This window comes from Penicillium waksmanii, assembly GCF_028829765.1.
Source record: "Penicillium waksmanii strain IBT 27052 chromosome Unknown utg000009l:1.0-4314994.0:1.0-4318279.0, whole genome shotgun sequence".
Lineage (NCBI taxonomy): Eukaryota > Fungi > Ascomycota > Eurotiomycetes > Eurotiales > Aspergillaceae > Penicillium > Penicillium waksmanii.
The window spans coordinates 4,129,183-4,145,119 of NW_026643255.1; the positions used below are offsets into that span (position 1 = coordinate 4,129,183).

The 15,937-nt window shown below is 48.7% G+C and overlaps 5 protein-coding genes across 5 annotated transcripts; 1 reads left to right on the plus strand and 4 right to left on the minus strand.

The window, feature by feature from the left end:
* Nucleotides 1–666: 666 nt before the first annotated feature.
* Nucleotides 667–3,250, minus strand: bioDA (adenosylmethionine-8-amino-7-oxononanoate aminotransferase; the record flags this gene model as incomplete). Its single annotated transcript, XM_057271099.1, has 4 exons — nucleotides 667–1,468; nucleotides 1,524–2,860; nucleotides 2,913–3,006; nucleotides 3,069–3,250. The coding sequence occupies 4 exons, from the start codon at nucleotides 3,248–3,250 to the stop codon at nucleotides 667–669; spliced, it is 2,415 nt and encodes an 804-aa protein (XP_057118273.1).
* Nucleotides 3,251–4,488: 1,238 nt separating this feature from the next.
* Nucleotides 4,489–5,892, plus strand: N7481_011881 (aminotransferase class I/II-fold pyridoxal phosphate-dependent enzyme; the record flags this gene model as incomplete). Its single annotated transcript, XM_057271100.1, has 3 exons — nucleotides 4,489–5,302; nucleotides 5,359–5,501; nucleotides 5,557–5,892. 3 exons carry the CDS (start codon nucleotides 4,489–4,491, stop codon nucleotides 5,890–5,892), a joined length of 1,293 nt encoding a protein of 430 aa, XP_057118274.1.
* A 634-nt stretch (nucleotides 5,893–6,526) lies between these two features.
* On the minus strand, nucleotides 6,527–8,323 carry N7481_011882 (tRNA-ribosyltransferase family protein; the record flags this gene model as incomplete). Its single annotated transcript, XM_057271101.1, has 8 exons — nucleotides 6,527–6,716; nucleotides 6,781–6,968; nucleotides 7,019–7,096; nucleotides 7,151–7,208; nucleotides 7,261–7,581; nucleotides 7,650–7,733; nucleotides 7,802–8,052; nucleotides 8,147–8,323. 8 exons carry the CDS (start codon nucleotides 8,321–8,323, stop codon nucleotides 6,527–6,529), a joined length of 1,347 nt encoding a protein of 448 aa, XP_057118275.1.
* Nucleotides 8,324–11,739: 3,416 nt separating this feature from the next.
* Nucleotides 11,740–12,896, minus strand: N7481_011883 (uncharacterized protein; the record flags this gene model as incomplete). The annotated part of the gene is made up of 2 exons (XM_057271102.1): nucleotides 11,740–12,522; nucleotides 12,597–12,896. 2 exons carry the CDS (start codon nucleotides 12,894–12,896, stop codon nucleotides 11,740–11,742), a joined length of 1,083 nt encoding a protein of 360 aa, XP_057118276.1.
* Nucleotides 12,897–15,079: 2,183 nt separating this feature from the next.
* On the minus strand, nucleotides 15,080–15,721 carry N7481_011884 (uncharacterized protein; the record flags this gene model as incomplete). The annotated part of the gene is made up of 3 exons (XM_057271103.1): nucleotides 15,080–15,379; nucleotides 15,435–15,584; nucleotides 15,638–15,721. The coding sequence occupies 3 exons, from the start codon at nucleotides 15,719–15,721 to the stop codon at nucleotides 15,080–15,082; spliced, it is 534 nt and encodes a 177-aa protein (XP_057118277.1).
* Nucleotides 15,722–15,937: the final 216 nt, after the last annotated feature.

Genomic DNA, 15,937 nt, shown 5'->3' on the forward strand with positions numbered 1-15,937 from the left:
CAAGCTAATTTTCTTTTTTAGAACCTAGATGGTGCCTTCAGTATGATGCTGAATGATTGATTGATCGGCGCTTTGGGAGATTAAAAGCTGCAACTCTAGTGAGGGCCACATGTTGATTCATTGCCTCATTGGCCAGGGCAACATCATTTCCATGGAGGATTTGGCCCCGGATCTCAACAGGGTAAAAGCGGTTTATCGCACGCAGTGAACAAGTCGAAGTCAAAGCCAAACAATAATCTCCAAGGTTGAATCGCGGAAGTGGATTTGGGGGCCAGCCTCGTGACGTTTCATGCCGGAAAACCAGTTTGGCTTAACCCCGAGCGGTAACCCAGATGCTCGTTCGTTAGGCTCTAGATATGAGGCAGAAATATCGGCCCTAATCGTTCAATGCGAAATCATGGTAGAAGTTCAGCCCAACACTTAATTTGGTCATTAGCGGTCTCCTGTCTACAAATTTCTGTTATGTTAGTAAGGCGAGCGGGGAATTTGAAATTGAAGCACTTCAAGGTTGCCATATGATTCCTGATTGCTTGCCTGATATACTATGTACAGTCATTGAGATTCGATGCCTTATATATTCTCTAGCGTCATGTACAGCGATCTGGGAAACAGACCGCCATCAGAATGTCATGCTGAAGGACGCATCGACAGGTATAATTCGTTTCGTTAAATCAAGGATGAGCGAAGAAGCTTCTCCATCTCCTTGAGTGACTCGGGCTTAGATGTAACGCTGGACATCAGGTAGAGGACATTTCCCAGAACCCGTGAATGGACGTTGAATTGATCTCCGCCAACAGCCAGCTTCTGCTGAAGGCCCTTTGCAGCTGTTGATGTATAACCTGTTGATTTATTAGAGTGCTTGTTCATGAATGAATCAATGAAAATTTGCTTACCTCCACCCTGGGCATCTCGCAATGAGATGCTGAGCACTGTACCAATACCAAATACGCTCTCAACCGCCTCTGCGCGAGAGAGGTCTTGAAGGAGGCTTTGCGACCACACACTCCAAACATCGGAGGGCCCGCTAGTAGACTTCACCAACTTGGAATCCCAGTCTGCTTTGAATCCGTCCCACGACCCGTTCCTGTCCATGTCGTCCATAGTCCGGAGAGAATCCACAGCAACAGTGCAGCCTACTGCATGGGCTGTGTAGCTGTGACCATGAAGCAAAGCGTCACTCTTCTCTGGACTTGAGAACGTGTCAAAGATCTCTTGACTTGCCACGGTAGTGCACAGAGGAATCAAGCCACCCGTCAACAGCTTGGCGTTCACAGCGATGTCGGGGTGCACGTCGAGGAAGGATGCAGATGATGGGCGGCCAAGGCGGTAGAGACCAGTGAAAACTTCGTCGAAGATAACTGGTAGGCCGGACCAGGATGGGGCTGATTTCGGCGACGAAGCATTGGGAGAGAAGAGTTCTGGGTGATCACGGACAACATCGGTCAAGCAGCGCTGGAAAAGGGGATCACTGGAAGATGTCAGTGTGGAAATCACGGCGAGGTGGTACTTATTGGAAAACCTACCAAAACAGCATGCCGCCTGCTCCCAGGATAACGGGCTCTAGGATTAAGGCGCCAAATTTCATACCGTGTCGCTCAACGAGGTCCTTGATTGTACGGTGGATATAAGTTCTGTATCGTTGAGTGGCCTCTGATCCCAAGCGTTTCTCGAGATCAAAAACAGATCCGAGGCTTTCGAATTCGGCATCCTCGGAGCCCAGGTCAGCCTTCAACTCAGCAGGGACTTCAACCTTCCAGGTCCCATTGACCATCTTGACCAGAGGGAAGTCAAACCAGTGACCGCGACCACGGTACCATTCAACTTTTTGGTTGAAAGTAGAAGGCTCCGAGCAGTCCATCACACCAATAGTATCACCGTGGTAGCTCCCCTTGAGGCCAAGAATGCTGATCTGCTCCTGGCTGGCATCCCAGCCATATCGATCGCAAGCGGCACGAAGACCCATCTTCACAGCCACCTCCATTCCGGTGCTGCCATTGTCAGTGTAGAAAACCTTCGTGAAGCGGGGGTTTCCAATAGTCTTCAGGAGACGATCCGCGAGTGAAAGTGCAGGCTCATGAACTGCACCGGCAAACATCACATGGCCATAGCGACCGGCTGCATAGGCAGCCGAGAGGGACAAGTCAGGGTTGCCATGACCTAATCCTTGCGTCCACCATGAAGCCGAGCCATCAAAGGTTGGCCGCAACTCCGCATTCGACTCCTTTGATTGACTCGAACCAAAGGTTTGGAAGTAATCATCATGAGCAGAGTCGATGACGGTGATGTCCTTTGGCTTCATGCCCTGGTGTTGAGTGAAAGGATACCAGATCAAGTCCTGTGCCCGATCTGCCATCTCCTCTAAGCGCGTGATGCGGTTCTGGTTTTTGTTGTTCAATTCTTCGAGTAAACGAAGGATGTCTGACTCCGCGGAGACTTGGCGATAGTAGGAAGACATGGCTTCCTCATCTCTGGCCTGAGTGTCGGCATTCTCCACCGCGGGCCGCGGAGGTGGTGCGGAGAGCGAGACCAGCGGGATACTTTTCTTATTGAAGTAATCTGCCAGATATTCATGATTTTGGTAGTAGTCATCACGGAACAATAGCACGGACTGAATGTCGTAACCGCGGAGAACAAGTGACTCATATGCGGAAATGGAGGAGGAGATGCCTCCGAGGCGCGAATCGGCTACTAGGACAATGGGCAGCCGGAGAGGCCGATAGAGGTCTGCTTGGGAGTTCCCATTAGGCCCAGGTGAGTGAACACCACCGGCGGTTTCCACCAAGGCGAGATCAATGTCCGATCCAGCCCAGTCAGACAGAGTCTGGTGAATTGAGGCGAGGAGATCATCATCTCGCGGGATCTAATGATGTTAGCTGGGGTGATCGGCCCGGGTGCATCAGTGAGCCACTCACCATCTTCTGCTTCGCCGCGAGATGTGGGCTAACCGGTTCATCGAACTGGTAGAGACATTTGGTGAGGGTACCAGCTCCGAACCGCGACAAATGGCTGCGATTGAGTCAGTTAAGCTGTGTTTGTTTTGGTGAGAGGATGTGGGCGAGAACACGCACCGGTCATCAGCATCGTCTAAAGCGCCAGTTGAGACGGGTTTCAGGAAGGCGGCCTTCTTTCTCTGGTTCTGGATGGCATTGCAGAGAACGGTGGAGACGATTGTCTTGCCAACGTTAGTGTTGGCGCCGTAGACTTGGTGGGCGGGCAAGGAGCGCCACAGCCCAGCACCGACGGGGGGCATCGTCAAGTCAGATAATCAATTCAATTCAATTGATATAATTAATGCAATTGATACAGTTGGGTATATCAATTGTTGAGGGCGAGAGAATGGGAAGTTGGGAGAGAGTAGGTTGACGTGATGGGGGAGAGAGAGAGTGGAGTGGAGGGAGAAGAATGCGGGAAGGTCCACCAGTCCACCAAGTCCAGCCGAAGTTGACCAACCCCAACGGTTTGGAAACGCCTGTAGGTACGGAGTAGACAGTGAAACAGAATACAATATTTACCATTAATCACAATCATACATAATTCTAGAAGTTCTGTGCGGGGTATATTGCATTTACTCAGGAACTCATTTGCTGAGTCATATCTAACCAGTTCCTCAGCTCTTGAATAGGAATCTACTACTAGTACCTTATACCAGCTTATAATCAACAAATTCAAAGGCGTCAAAGCCCAATAAGATCAAACCAAATCGTTACAATTCAACAAAATTTACCAATCCCGAGAAAAGACCGTTGAGGCCATACATAACCAACCTGCTACGCGGTTGTCCGCGGATCACATGGAGTCAGGTGATGGAGACTTGGGCAGCCCGGCCACGTGATATCAACAGGGCATCACTGGCAGTTTCCGTTCAATGATACACACGACTAGTCTAGACTCTAGAGACATCACATAAATTCAGAACTTCTCTAATTATTTATCTGCTGACTACAATATATTCCAGACACCCTACCGTATCGAAAGAGTGCTACATACAGGATAAGAAGTCCATTCCGGTCTCGGGCCGTATCAACCAATCGCCAACCTTCCTCCCGCTCTTCCACTCCACACTTCCTCTTCACCGAGGTCAACTTTCGCTTTCCGAACATCAACAAAACATGACCATTGACTTTTATCATTGACTTGAATCGGAAGTTTGACCCCGGACTGACTCATTCCATCAATTAACTCTTTTCCCTCCGCTTCTTCCGTTCTGCATCGCTTGCTACTCCCCCGTTTCTCTCTCCCCACCTCCGCAGCTCCCCGGATTCGTCCGTGGTCCGCCCTCGAACTAGAGAATTAAAGTGCGGATCGCTGACGGCCGTGCCCGAATCTCCATCACCATCTGCAGGCCCAGGCACAGGAACGGCGTTCGCGCAAGAGGTACTGCATCTACATCTCTCCGAGCCTAGCCGCCCCATCCAAATTGAACCACCCGGACACGTCATTTTATATTCGCAGTCTCTCTTCCATGATCTTCCTCTGATCGACTTTATCATGACTGACTCTCGGGTTATTCCCGCCGCGCATCCTGCGTCATCTTCCTCGCCTCCTCCGCAATCGCTTGTGAATGCCTTGTCGCATGCGCTGTCTCGTCGGGAAGCCAAATCTGCCCGCCGGAGGTTAACCGTCTTACCCCAGGAAACCGTTGATTTTTCTTCAAATGACTTTCTCTCGCTGGGGACGTCCCCGGCTTATCGAAATCGGTTTATGACTCACCTCAACAATGCACCGGATTCATTCCCCTTTGCGAGCGGAGGGTCACGATTGCTAGATGGGAACTCCGCTTATGCCGAGGAATTGGAACGATTCGTGGCTGATTTCCATCAAGCTCCCACCGCTCTATTATTCAATTCTGGCTTTGATGCTAATGTCGGTGTTCTGTCGAGTATTCCGCAACCCGGTGATGTGATTCTCTATGATGAGCTCATTCATGCCAGTGCGCATGAGGGGATGCGGTTATCTCGCGCCGGAAAACGCATCATGTTCCCCCATAGCTCGGCGGAAGGCCTGCGTGATGCCCTCGGGGCCCAGATCAATGAAGACCCGTCTGTTCGAAATGGCACTAAGAATGTGTTTATTGTGGTTGAGTCTATTTACAGCATGGATGGCGATGTGGCCCCCATAAGGGACTTCATCCAAGTGGTCGACGATCTTCTACCCCACCAAAATGGGTATTTCATGGTCGACGAGGCCCATTCTACTGGCGTTTTTGGACCTCGGGGTGCTGGAGTTGTCCAGGAGCTGGGTGTTCAGGATCGCATGTTCATCCGGGTGCACACATTTGGAAAGGCATTGGCCAGTCATGGTGGTATGTGGTGATGTCTTCGAGTGTTGTGACCAAGAAATGCTAATTATCTGATTCAGCGATGGTTCTCTGTGGCCAAGAAACGAAAGACTACCTAATCAATTATGCGCGGAGTCTGATTTACACCACTGCCCTTGGCTTTCCCTTCCTTGCATCTATTCGCACGGCGTATGAGCTGTTAGCAAATGGCGAAACGCAATCCGTAGGCCACATCCAGTTCATTCGAAGTGACCACAAGATTTCATTTACTAATCAAGGGGAAACAGTTACAAGTACGTGTCCAGGAGTTGATTCATCACCTCCACACCCGCCTACACAGCCTACGGACAGACCAGTCGGTTCTTTTCGAGGTCGACCATTTCCCCACATCTCCAATCTTTTCATTACGAACCTCCAAGCCTCGTCAGCTGGCAGCTTTCTGCCAGCAAAATGGGTTTATCGTCCGTGCCATCATGCCACCCACCATCCCGGAGGGCAAGGAGCGAGTCCGTGTCTGTCTGCATTCTGGCAACACGGAGGCCGAGATTGAAGGATTGGTTCAAACGATTCAATCATGGCTTGACCAATGTGAAATGAGAAGTGCGAATCTGTAATACCACGGTGCCTTTTCCAAAGCATATAGCCCGAAATAAAAGTGCATGTGCCTAGTAATTCCTTTCCAAAGTTTGTCGCGTCCGAACTACCCCTAGCCTGACAATTCCTGTGATCCATAGAATGTTATGTGCCCAGGTGGGTTATGCCTACTCTACTGTTGTGCGGGCTTGAATTAGATACTGGAGATAGCAGAGTTGCGTGGTCGCGCGTTAGTGCAGGGTATCAACCCCTCTGTCCAATTGTGTCGTAAATGATGTTTTAAAGTCGGTATAAATATCAGTGGATAGATGATTCCACTCGTTGCCAGGTGCCGTGCAGGTGGATAGTGCGGGGCCGCGTAGTCCGGGCCAGCATCGGTCAATTGATGCTAGAGATATCCAACGCCGTTTACCAGTAACCCGCCACTAGAATCAAGCGAAAAAAAGTTTGGTAAAGCTCGACCAGGATAGATTAGGCCCCTCAACAGCGGCTAATGACCCATGATACGGGTGGCTATATCAAAAGCCATTTGGTATCGAGATTATCATAAGGCGTTGGAAATAGCATAGTTGTCCTTCCCTGGAACGAGGATTATGGAAAGCGGAGGTGAAGCTCCCGTAAAATCGGATCGCCTTTGAGATTGTTGCCCCGAGACTAGTCTTCGAGCAAGTCCATTCCAACACCCCGGAGAGCGCCCACAGCCCATTCGGGATATTTCGTCTTATCGCCCTGGTAAATATCGGAGAAGAATTTGCGAATGAAGGCAGGGTATCGGTCTTCGATGATAGCTTGCCGGGCAGCCCCCATCAAAGTTAACATGTAGTGAACATTATGAACCGTCAGACTGCAGATATAGTTAGCATTTGTCATTTGTAACCGATTCGGCCAGCAGGAGGGGGTAATCTCACAGGTGAGCGCCAACCGTTTCCTTCGCGGTGACGTGATGCATATATGCCTTGGTGAGTCCAAGGCCGCCTTGAGCTGTAGGCCGGCAGCATGTGCATGTGCAGCCCTCTTCGATCGGGCTAAAATCATTGGCATATGAACTGTTCCGCAGATTTATCGTTCCGGCGGACACAATGGCATTTCCGAAGCGCTGACTTGGGTTAGAACAGTGCGTACAATTTCGGGCGGATGAGAACTCACGGCTGTCCGAGTCGGCCATACACAATCAAACATATCCGCACCAAGGGCCACCGCAACGACTATATCTTCGGGGTAACCCTAAAACTTGGGGTCAGGTCCGATCGCAATTGCTTAGGATGAGGGCCAACGTACCACACCCATAACATATCTGGGCTTGTGTTCTGGAAGAAGGCCGGTGCAGGTATCCACCCTTCGAGGTAATTAGCAGCAGGAACCGACGGGGAAGGGGATGGGCAACATACACTTTGCAGAATTCTTCCTTAGCCTCACCACCTGACAAACCTCCAATGGCGATTCCGGGAGTATCTCGGGCGACCATCTCCGCGCAGCATTGTTTACGAAGTTCGATATCCAGACCACCTTGGATAATACAAAAGAGGTTCTGGGTCTCGGGGTTTTTATGCGCATCAATACACCGATCCAACCACCGCACTGAACGTTCCATCGCTTCCTTAATGCGGGAATGGTCTGGGGACGTTGTCGCGATCACGTCGTCCAATTGCATGATGATATCGGAGCCGATGGAGTTCTGGAGGGAGATCGAGTGTTCAGGAGTGAGGAGCCTAGCGCCAATCAGCTGAGTGTTTCAATCTGGGTTGGGGATAGAGGTATAATTGGCAGGTTGTCATACATTGGTGAACCATCGTGCGGGCTGAGGAATCGCACACCCTCCTCGGTGACTGTGGCTAGCTTCAAAAGGGAGACCATCTGGAAGCTATGTATCGCGGGCATTGTTAGTTTGTTGGTTGTGCTATGGCGAAATGAAAATAGCTGTGATCTCACCCTCCACTGTCTGTCAAGAGATTGCGATCCCATCCTTGCAATTTATGCGCTCCACCAACGGCATCGAGAACCTCCTGGCCAGGTTTTAGGCCAAGGTGGTAGGTGTTATTAAGGCAAAGCATGCAGCCGGTATCGCGTAGTTGATCATATGTGAGGCCCTTGAGAGAAGCTTGTGTCGCGACCGGCATGAAGATAGGTAAAGGCACCGAGCCATGAGGGAGGTCGAGAGTAGATGCGCGAGCTTTGGTGGTCTATTCATGAGTAATATGAATAATACGATCGGGTCAGTCATAGTCTTAAACGGTAAGGAAGAGGGGCATTGCCGTGAGGCATCGCATGGCGTACCGAGCATTTCGCGTGATGATGCAAAGTCAATGCGGAGGGCATCGCTTTGGGCTGGGAGTCAGCCGACATAGAGATAAGTCGAGTCGAAAAAGGAGTCAAAAAACCAAGGAACTTGAACCCACGAGGTCGCAGCAAAGCGGATTGCATGGAGTTGGTCGGGTACAAAGTCCGATTCATTGAAACTTGGACCAGGGGCGGTGGTGGTTTGCGATAAGATAAGCACGGCTTGGTGCCTGAGTGCCTGAGTGCTGAATGCGACCGGTAGGTTTAGAGCAACCCGTCAAAACCAATCATGGATAATAAAACACATCTATTCGCTCATATGCGTAACAAGGTTTTTTGCAATATGTACAAGCCCGATTGAATAAAAATCTTTCCTAAAAATTATCAAGACTTCTTCTGCAGAAAGGGTCTATCTAGTTCAAGTTGGGAGAATTCAAAAATGATGGGGAGCGGCCAAATCACGTGAGCGCTGATTAATTACCCCACTCCCGTCGCCTGAGCCAATCGGACCCCCACATTTCCCCCCCCCATCTATGCCCGATATCTAACCTCAACACGAGCAAGTATTCTCGTTCTGCAGAAAAAAATAAGCTTCATGATGCCCCCACGCCGGATTGAACGACGGACCTTTGCATTACAAGTGCAACGCTCGTACCACTGAGCTATAAGGGCTTGCTTGATGATTTGAATAATGCCGAAAGAAATAATGAAAACGGTGGTCGAAGCATCGAAGGGGATGATTGACTTCAATATATTCATAATTTTATCAAGGAGAGAAGCTTCCTGACCCATGGAAGCTTCATGAGTACCTTAGTATCTGCTATATTAGATATAAGAAATAATATAATGTTAAGATAGTACGCATGAAAGCGGTCCAGCAGAGGTAAACTATGGCTTCGATCGGCTTGCTATTTCTAATTGGTAATTTCCTCGTTAAATTGCTATAATGCGGCGTATATATCGAGGGACTGTTCAGCATCTTAAAATTCCAGTGGTGCTGACTGGTTGGCCAGATCCACTTCTTTTACTTTGATACTTCCGTTATGTGTGAATGGGGGTATAAGTAAGGCATGTTTCGCTAAAATCTTATTTTATCGGAGGCAAGGCGTATAAACGGAATGGAACGGAAGCAATAAAGAGCATGAAAAGGGAAAATACTAGTTATCAAACGTAATATATGTATTAAATCGAAATGTTGAAGATTTGGCATGCCGACGAAGTAGAGAAACTTAAGTATCGAGGGCAATTTTACATACAGATCTAACACCTTCTCAAGAAAAGTATTTCCCACTACAGATAATATCACGTATCAAGCTGAAAAAGCACCATCTATGGCTCGGTGTTTAAAAATACCATAAGAGCACAGCTGCCCAGTTCAAGTTTTTGCTACACATGATATATCCTGAGAAGTACATGCCCAGCCACTCAACCACTATCATCATGATCCATCCCGTAATTCAGTATTCAGCCAAGGTTACCAGCTAATTTACAAGTATACCTAGGAGGATTTTCGAAGCATTTTCTCATCTAATTCCACATTTCACGCCAGTTCCGGGATTCCAAGCCCCACAACCACACCAATGCTCACACTATCTAAGTTGCCGACATGTTGGCCCCAGAAGTCTGGCCGGGTTCCAAGGTTAGTAGCTTTGCATGGATTCACTCCATAAATTTCTCCTTTTTCCAAGGCATTAATACTTCAATCCAGATTGCCGTGGGAAGGCTAATTTCCGTACTCCTCACGATCAGCCACAACTTGCTAAAAGCCAGCTTCGCTCGGTGTGCCAATGGGGTCATTGTGATTGTGATTAAATCTGCTGCAGCCCTTAAGCGAGGGTAAAGGACTGAGAGGTGGCCAACTTCGAAACGCAGCATACCACCTTGGGCCATAAGTTTGAAGACACCGCCTAATCGGGTAATTCTGCCATTTCACCACTCTACATTCAAATATATATATTGCATGCAAAATGCAATATTGTTGCATCAAAATTTGCTATAATATAGAATAATCAATTACAAAGTATATCACAGAATTTCAATTGCTACAACCGAGTATAGTAGCCACGTGCCTTACGAGTCTCGCTTACACGCTGAGGCATCGATCTAATTATACTATCAATTTTATTTTGATCTAGCGCATCCCAGGCCTCCGATATACACTCCCTAAATAGCTTCCAATCTGCCTCAGATGTACCACAATGTAGTAGATTAGGATAGAGCTCATATAATTTACGTTTGAGCATACGCCACACGGGTTCAATAGGGTTGAGATCTGGCGAGCGTGGCGGCCATTCCATAACGTGTATACCATGACGTTCAAACCATCGCTGAGCAACATAGGAGCGGTGGATTTTTGCGTCATCTTGCTGAAATATAGTTCCAGGCTCATAGTGTTCAATAAACCCTTCTTCAAGCGCTTTTAGGTAGGATTTCGTTGTATAACCACCTCCGCAACCTCGCTGTCCTTCTGAAAAGTCACGCTCCATAATAACAAGTTTTGTACGCCCTCCGAGCCATATTCCAGCCCAAAATATTTGACAAATATCCTTCACATGAGCCTTAACTTGCACCATTCCCTGCCGGTAAGCTTCTCCTCTAAGCCGGGTAACGTATTGGCCGTTTAAATTAGGGATACGTTGAACGCTGCATTCGTCGGAAAATATAAAGCTTTGTAGTTGGGAATTGTAGCGTTCAGCCCTCCAATTTCGGCAAAATCGGACTCGTTTGCGGGCGTTCTCCCTCGAAATTGGGATATAACGTCTTACTTGATAGCGCTAGAGGAATTTTGAACGTAGGAATCGCTTGATTGCTGATCAAGATGGATGGCTGGGTATACGGGCGCTCAGCTCACTAAGGCTTAGCCAAGGCTCACGACGTGCAAGTAAACAGGTGTATTTAAATAGTAGAGTACCTATAGACTTTAGGGGCACCTGGACGAGGCAGTGATTTAAGCGTTTGATGCTCTCGGAATCGTTTGATTGTAGAGTACATTGTTGAGCGTACGACGTTGAACTCAGTAGCCATTTTAGTAGGCGATACACCACATTCATGAGCGTATATAATAGCTGCGCGGGCCTCAGATGAAAGCTCACCCCCTGGCCTTCGATTGCCACTTATTTCAGTGCCAAACCGTCGCATATTGATGGTGTAGGGGGTAGTTGAAGAAGATGGGTGGGGGGGGTGACGCGAAAATCGCGCTAAAAAAATAGCGCGCTGTCTTCAAACTTCTGGACCGCCTTTGTATTATCCGGCATCGGACTTTGTAGCGTAGAGCGTTGAGACTTGAGACTTGACGAAGGTTGGCGGTGTCACTTTGTCGCCCCCGAAGTAATTGTACAGGGTGGCACCTGGGTGGCACCCTGTAGACTCTCACGCAATTTGATCCAAGGCCGTCAATCCATTACAAAGATGAACATACCCAACAAGACTCTTAAGGTCTTTTAGTCCCACAATGTCAGCCCTCGGCCCTACTTGGTAAAATTGAGTACGGTTTATGCTATCAAATCCATTGCATTGTTTTATCATTTCATAATATACACAATGGGAGTTGGGATCCATAGACATTATTGAACATTTAGAGCGTCCGAAAGTCATACTCGTGAGTTCCCGAGCCCACTCTTCCCCTGGTCTGACTCCGTCGCATCTCCATCCTGGAAAAAAGAAAAGAAAGCCGCGTCAACAGCTTTCGGGCCACGAATTCCCCACATCAGTGATGCCCTGTGCCGAGAACGAAAAATACTGGAGACCATCCTCAAGCTGCTTTTTGACATATTGATGAGCCTTCCCCACAGTATGCTTTGGGAATTCATGCTGATGCCAGGTCGAAGCTGCGAGAAGCCCGAATAGACTTTTCGACGTTTTTCGCAGTCCGGCCACCTGCAAACACGCTCTCCGCGATAAATCACGTCTCCGCGATAAGCTGCATCTGTGGGCAGCCCATTCGCAGTCAGCACTGCCTCATCGGTGATGATGATAGGCATGTTCTGAGCCAGTGCGGGATTTGAAATGGCACCGCTGTAATCAAGACGGCCACCATCGGAGGTTCGAGGGAGTGGTGCCTCCGCCGGGCGCTTGCGAGCACGCTTTTGCTTCTTCTCTTCGAAACCCGGCCGCTTCTTGCAAGTATCCTTCTCGTGCCTGTCCCGGCTGTATGGCTTTGTGAATTTCTGCCCGCAGCCCAGTCGGCATTCGAGATTGTCCTTTTTGGCGCGGTGCAAGTGATAGCTGGGCTCGTAATTTGTCGCGAACTTTTGCTTGCAGTCCTTCTCGCCACATTTTCCATTGCAGGGATATTTACCCAAGTTTCGCGTCTTAGGGTTGACATTTCGATTCTTGGTTATCTTCCTCAGGCCTTGAAATAATTCGAGAGTCCTCTTTTCTTTTCGCAGATGTGCCGAATCGACCGGACGTGGAGGGCGGTTGAAAATTCCAGCTCCTCATCACGGACAATGCCAGATCCACTGCCAGATTCCAGCTCGTCGACATCTTCCTGACCATCGATAAGATTGATATCTCCTCGAATGATCTGGCAAACCTGCTCAGTGTTCGCCTGGAAGAAACGCCGAGGTTGGGACTCGTCGCGGGGATCATCTGCAAAAGCAAACAAATCACACATTTCAGTGTGGGCCTCGAGCAAGTTGAGAAAAGAAACTTCGTGGGTGCTGAGCCCATCGAAGCCATTCATCACAATAATCAGCCTTCCACCGACTACTTCCTGCTTGACAAAGAGCTCCGCGAACTTCGCCATTACATGCTGGCGGAGACCATGCCAGTGGTTGGAGCTTTGCACGAGGGTCAGGTACTCCACATCACCTGGAATCGCTCCATAGGCCGTCTCAAAATCCTGACGACTGAGCTTGGGAGATTCTCTGGGCCTTTCATGATCATGAATTTCTTATAGGCAAACACAAATGATTGGATTCAGGGTATTTCAAGAGGTCGAATAAGTTGGCCTGGTTGGTTGAGTTGGAATAAGAAGGGCTCAGAGGAGGATATATGAGGAGAAGAAGAGGGTTCGAATAGAAAAAGATGGAAAGAAGTGGGAAATTGCTACAGAATGGGCAGCTACGCAAGTAGGTACGCGTAGCAGGTGCGAGGGTGGCTACCGGTGTACCTACCTTTGCACCCAACCAGATCCGTATTACATACAGTTTTACTAGTATTCGGTTACCTGGATACTAAGGCAGGATCTTCTCATTATACACTGTTTCTATGGAATAGCTTTGATGCCCAGGAGTAAGTCTTGGGGGGGACTTTCTCCGCACACCGGCGAAAGAGATCAGAAGCAGGATCGCCAGAAGACGGATGGAATAAATCAAAAAACAGGCTTGAGAATGCATTGTCCAGTAATAATATATGGAATAGATAATTTGATAAGAAAAAAATGGGGGTGGAGTCAAAGGACCATGCGATTGCTCAATTCTGGCAAATAGCAAACACCCCTGGATCAATTGTAGTGAGCTTCGCAAATTGAAGCTCAGGGCTTGCGGCATGTTACCCTTATGGACAGCATTCCGTCTTATCTTTGTAATTCTTGCTTTTTTGCTAAATTATTGACCTTACCTAATTCAACATGATTGTTGTTTATCTCATCTCTAGACTCTCCGGCAATTGTTAGACACGACATGCAGGGATATGCTCTATGGTGATATCTGCTTGCTTCCATAGATAATTGAACATTCCTACGGACTCACAGCCCGGTCACTATTGCGGTTTGACCTTGGAATTGATGCACTGCACAGGGCCCTTGGTACCAATCCTGACGCATTGATACAATGAATTCCGATGCCGCAATCAACGTAGTTGAATTATTCTCTATATTCTTGAGGGAACTTAGACTATTTCAACTGACTAATAATCAAAGACAAGGAGATTATCTTTGGTTCATGCCGAAGCTTGTGGTGTCTATGTGAAATTTGTAGGCCATAAATGGAGAGGTGCTTTAAGGCGAGATCCTTCCTTATAGAGGACGATCACTCATCGCAAAGCCAACCGGGTTTGAGCAGCAGTGCCAACTCATTGTTAGGTTCCTGAACGTAACATTGTGGAGCATGGCGAAATCTGAGAGTATGGCCAAGCCGTGGATTTGCATCCTCTCTCATCCGGTCACCCATCCCTAATCGAGGCCCATTGAAACTACCAGATCACCCATATAGGAGCTTGAATTGACTGGTGAGATATACCCAGCGATCATGAACGACATAAAATAATTTGGTAGCTATCCTTATGTGCCCTACGTATCATTCGAACTCACGCATGTCCCATACCATGCCAACATTGGCACCTGTTTGATCACTTTCTTCCTCGCTTCCGGCGATTTTAAGCATCCCAAGGATCTAATACCGGCGAAACAAAACCAGGTACCAATAAATAACACGATGCCTGTAACACAGACCACGAGCCTTCCCCGCTGATTCCGAAAGGTATATGCTGTTCCTCAACTTCTGTTTAATAATGGAAATCCTGATTATTCTGTCCCCGAACTCGATGGAGCTCCGGTTATTGTGGTGGCTCATGCGAATAACTCCATGGGGCGGATGGAGTGTAAGCGACATGCTACCGAGCAAAGCGATGGTTTCTCTCGACGGCCGCTTGATTGACAAGTTGATGCTATGGCGATGGCGAAAGCATAATTAGAGGTTGCCATGGCCTACATATTCGGTAATTATAAGTGGAATGAGTGAACTACGATCGTAACTGGACATAGGGAAGAAGCTGAGGAGTGTCAAGGGACGAAAAATCCGAATGGACTAAACATTAATATATCCAAAAAAACAAAAACAAAAACAAAAAAAAACATTATCATCGTCATCATCATCATCATCATCATCATTATCATCATCATCATCGTCGTCGTCGTCGTCGTCACCTCACCCTCATGGATCAGACTAAGTGCGTAAGTGTAAGCGATGCCCATTTAATCGAAATCACTCATGATATCAAGGATAGGTAGTAACTCACGGGGGGCGGCACACGGAAACCGGGCACGGAGGAGGAGCAGGAGCCGGAAACAGGCGCAGAAACCGGCGCGGGCACAGGCACGGGCACAGGCACGGGCGCGGAGGCGAGCGCGGGGACGGTGTTTGACGGCACCGAGGCACTGGTGGATGGAGCACTTGGCGCTGTGAGCGCCAAGCGGGCAGCTTCGGCATAGCGTTCTTCGGTTCTCTTCTTCCGATCACGACGGGCCTTAGCCTTAGATCTGCCTCCCGCGGGCTTCTGAACACGGTTCTATCCCTTGTTTGTTAGATCATGCAACAAGGAAAGCTTTGATGAGATGACATACGGGCACACCGGCGTTGGGGAAGATGATGGTGTGGACACTCCCACCGATGCTCAGAGACCCACCTTGAAAGACTGAACCGAGTCCTCCAAGGTGCTGGTCAAGGCCGCCGTGTTGACCAAGACCAGCGCGGGCACCAGAGCCACCAAGTGCCTGGATCAGATATGAGATTAGGGCCAAACATGACAGGATGAGTAACTGCTTACCTGGTTGTTGTTGCTGTTGTTGCTGCTGCTGCTGCTGTTGGGGCCAGCATTGCCCTTGTTCTTCTTGTTCTTGTTCTTGCCCATGGTGGGCAGGCGGGTGGTGTGTGTGTGTGTGTGTGTGTGATAGAGAGAGAGAGAGAGAGAGAGAGAGAGAGAGAGAGAGAGAGAGAGGAGGGAGGGAGGGAGAAGAAGAGAGGAAGAGAGGAAGAGAGAGGGAGGGAGAAGAAGAGAGGAAGAGAGGAAGAGAGAGAGAGAACGCGCACGACAGTGAATGTCAACAAGGTCTATAGTTGTGGGAGA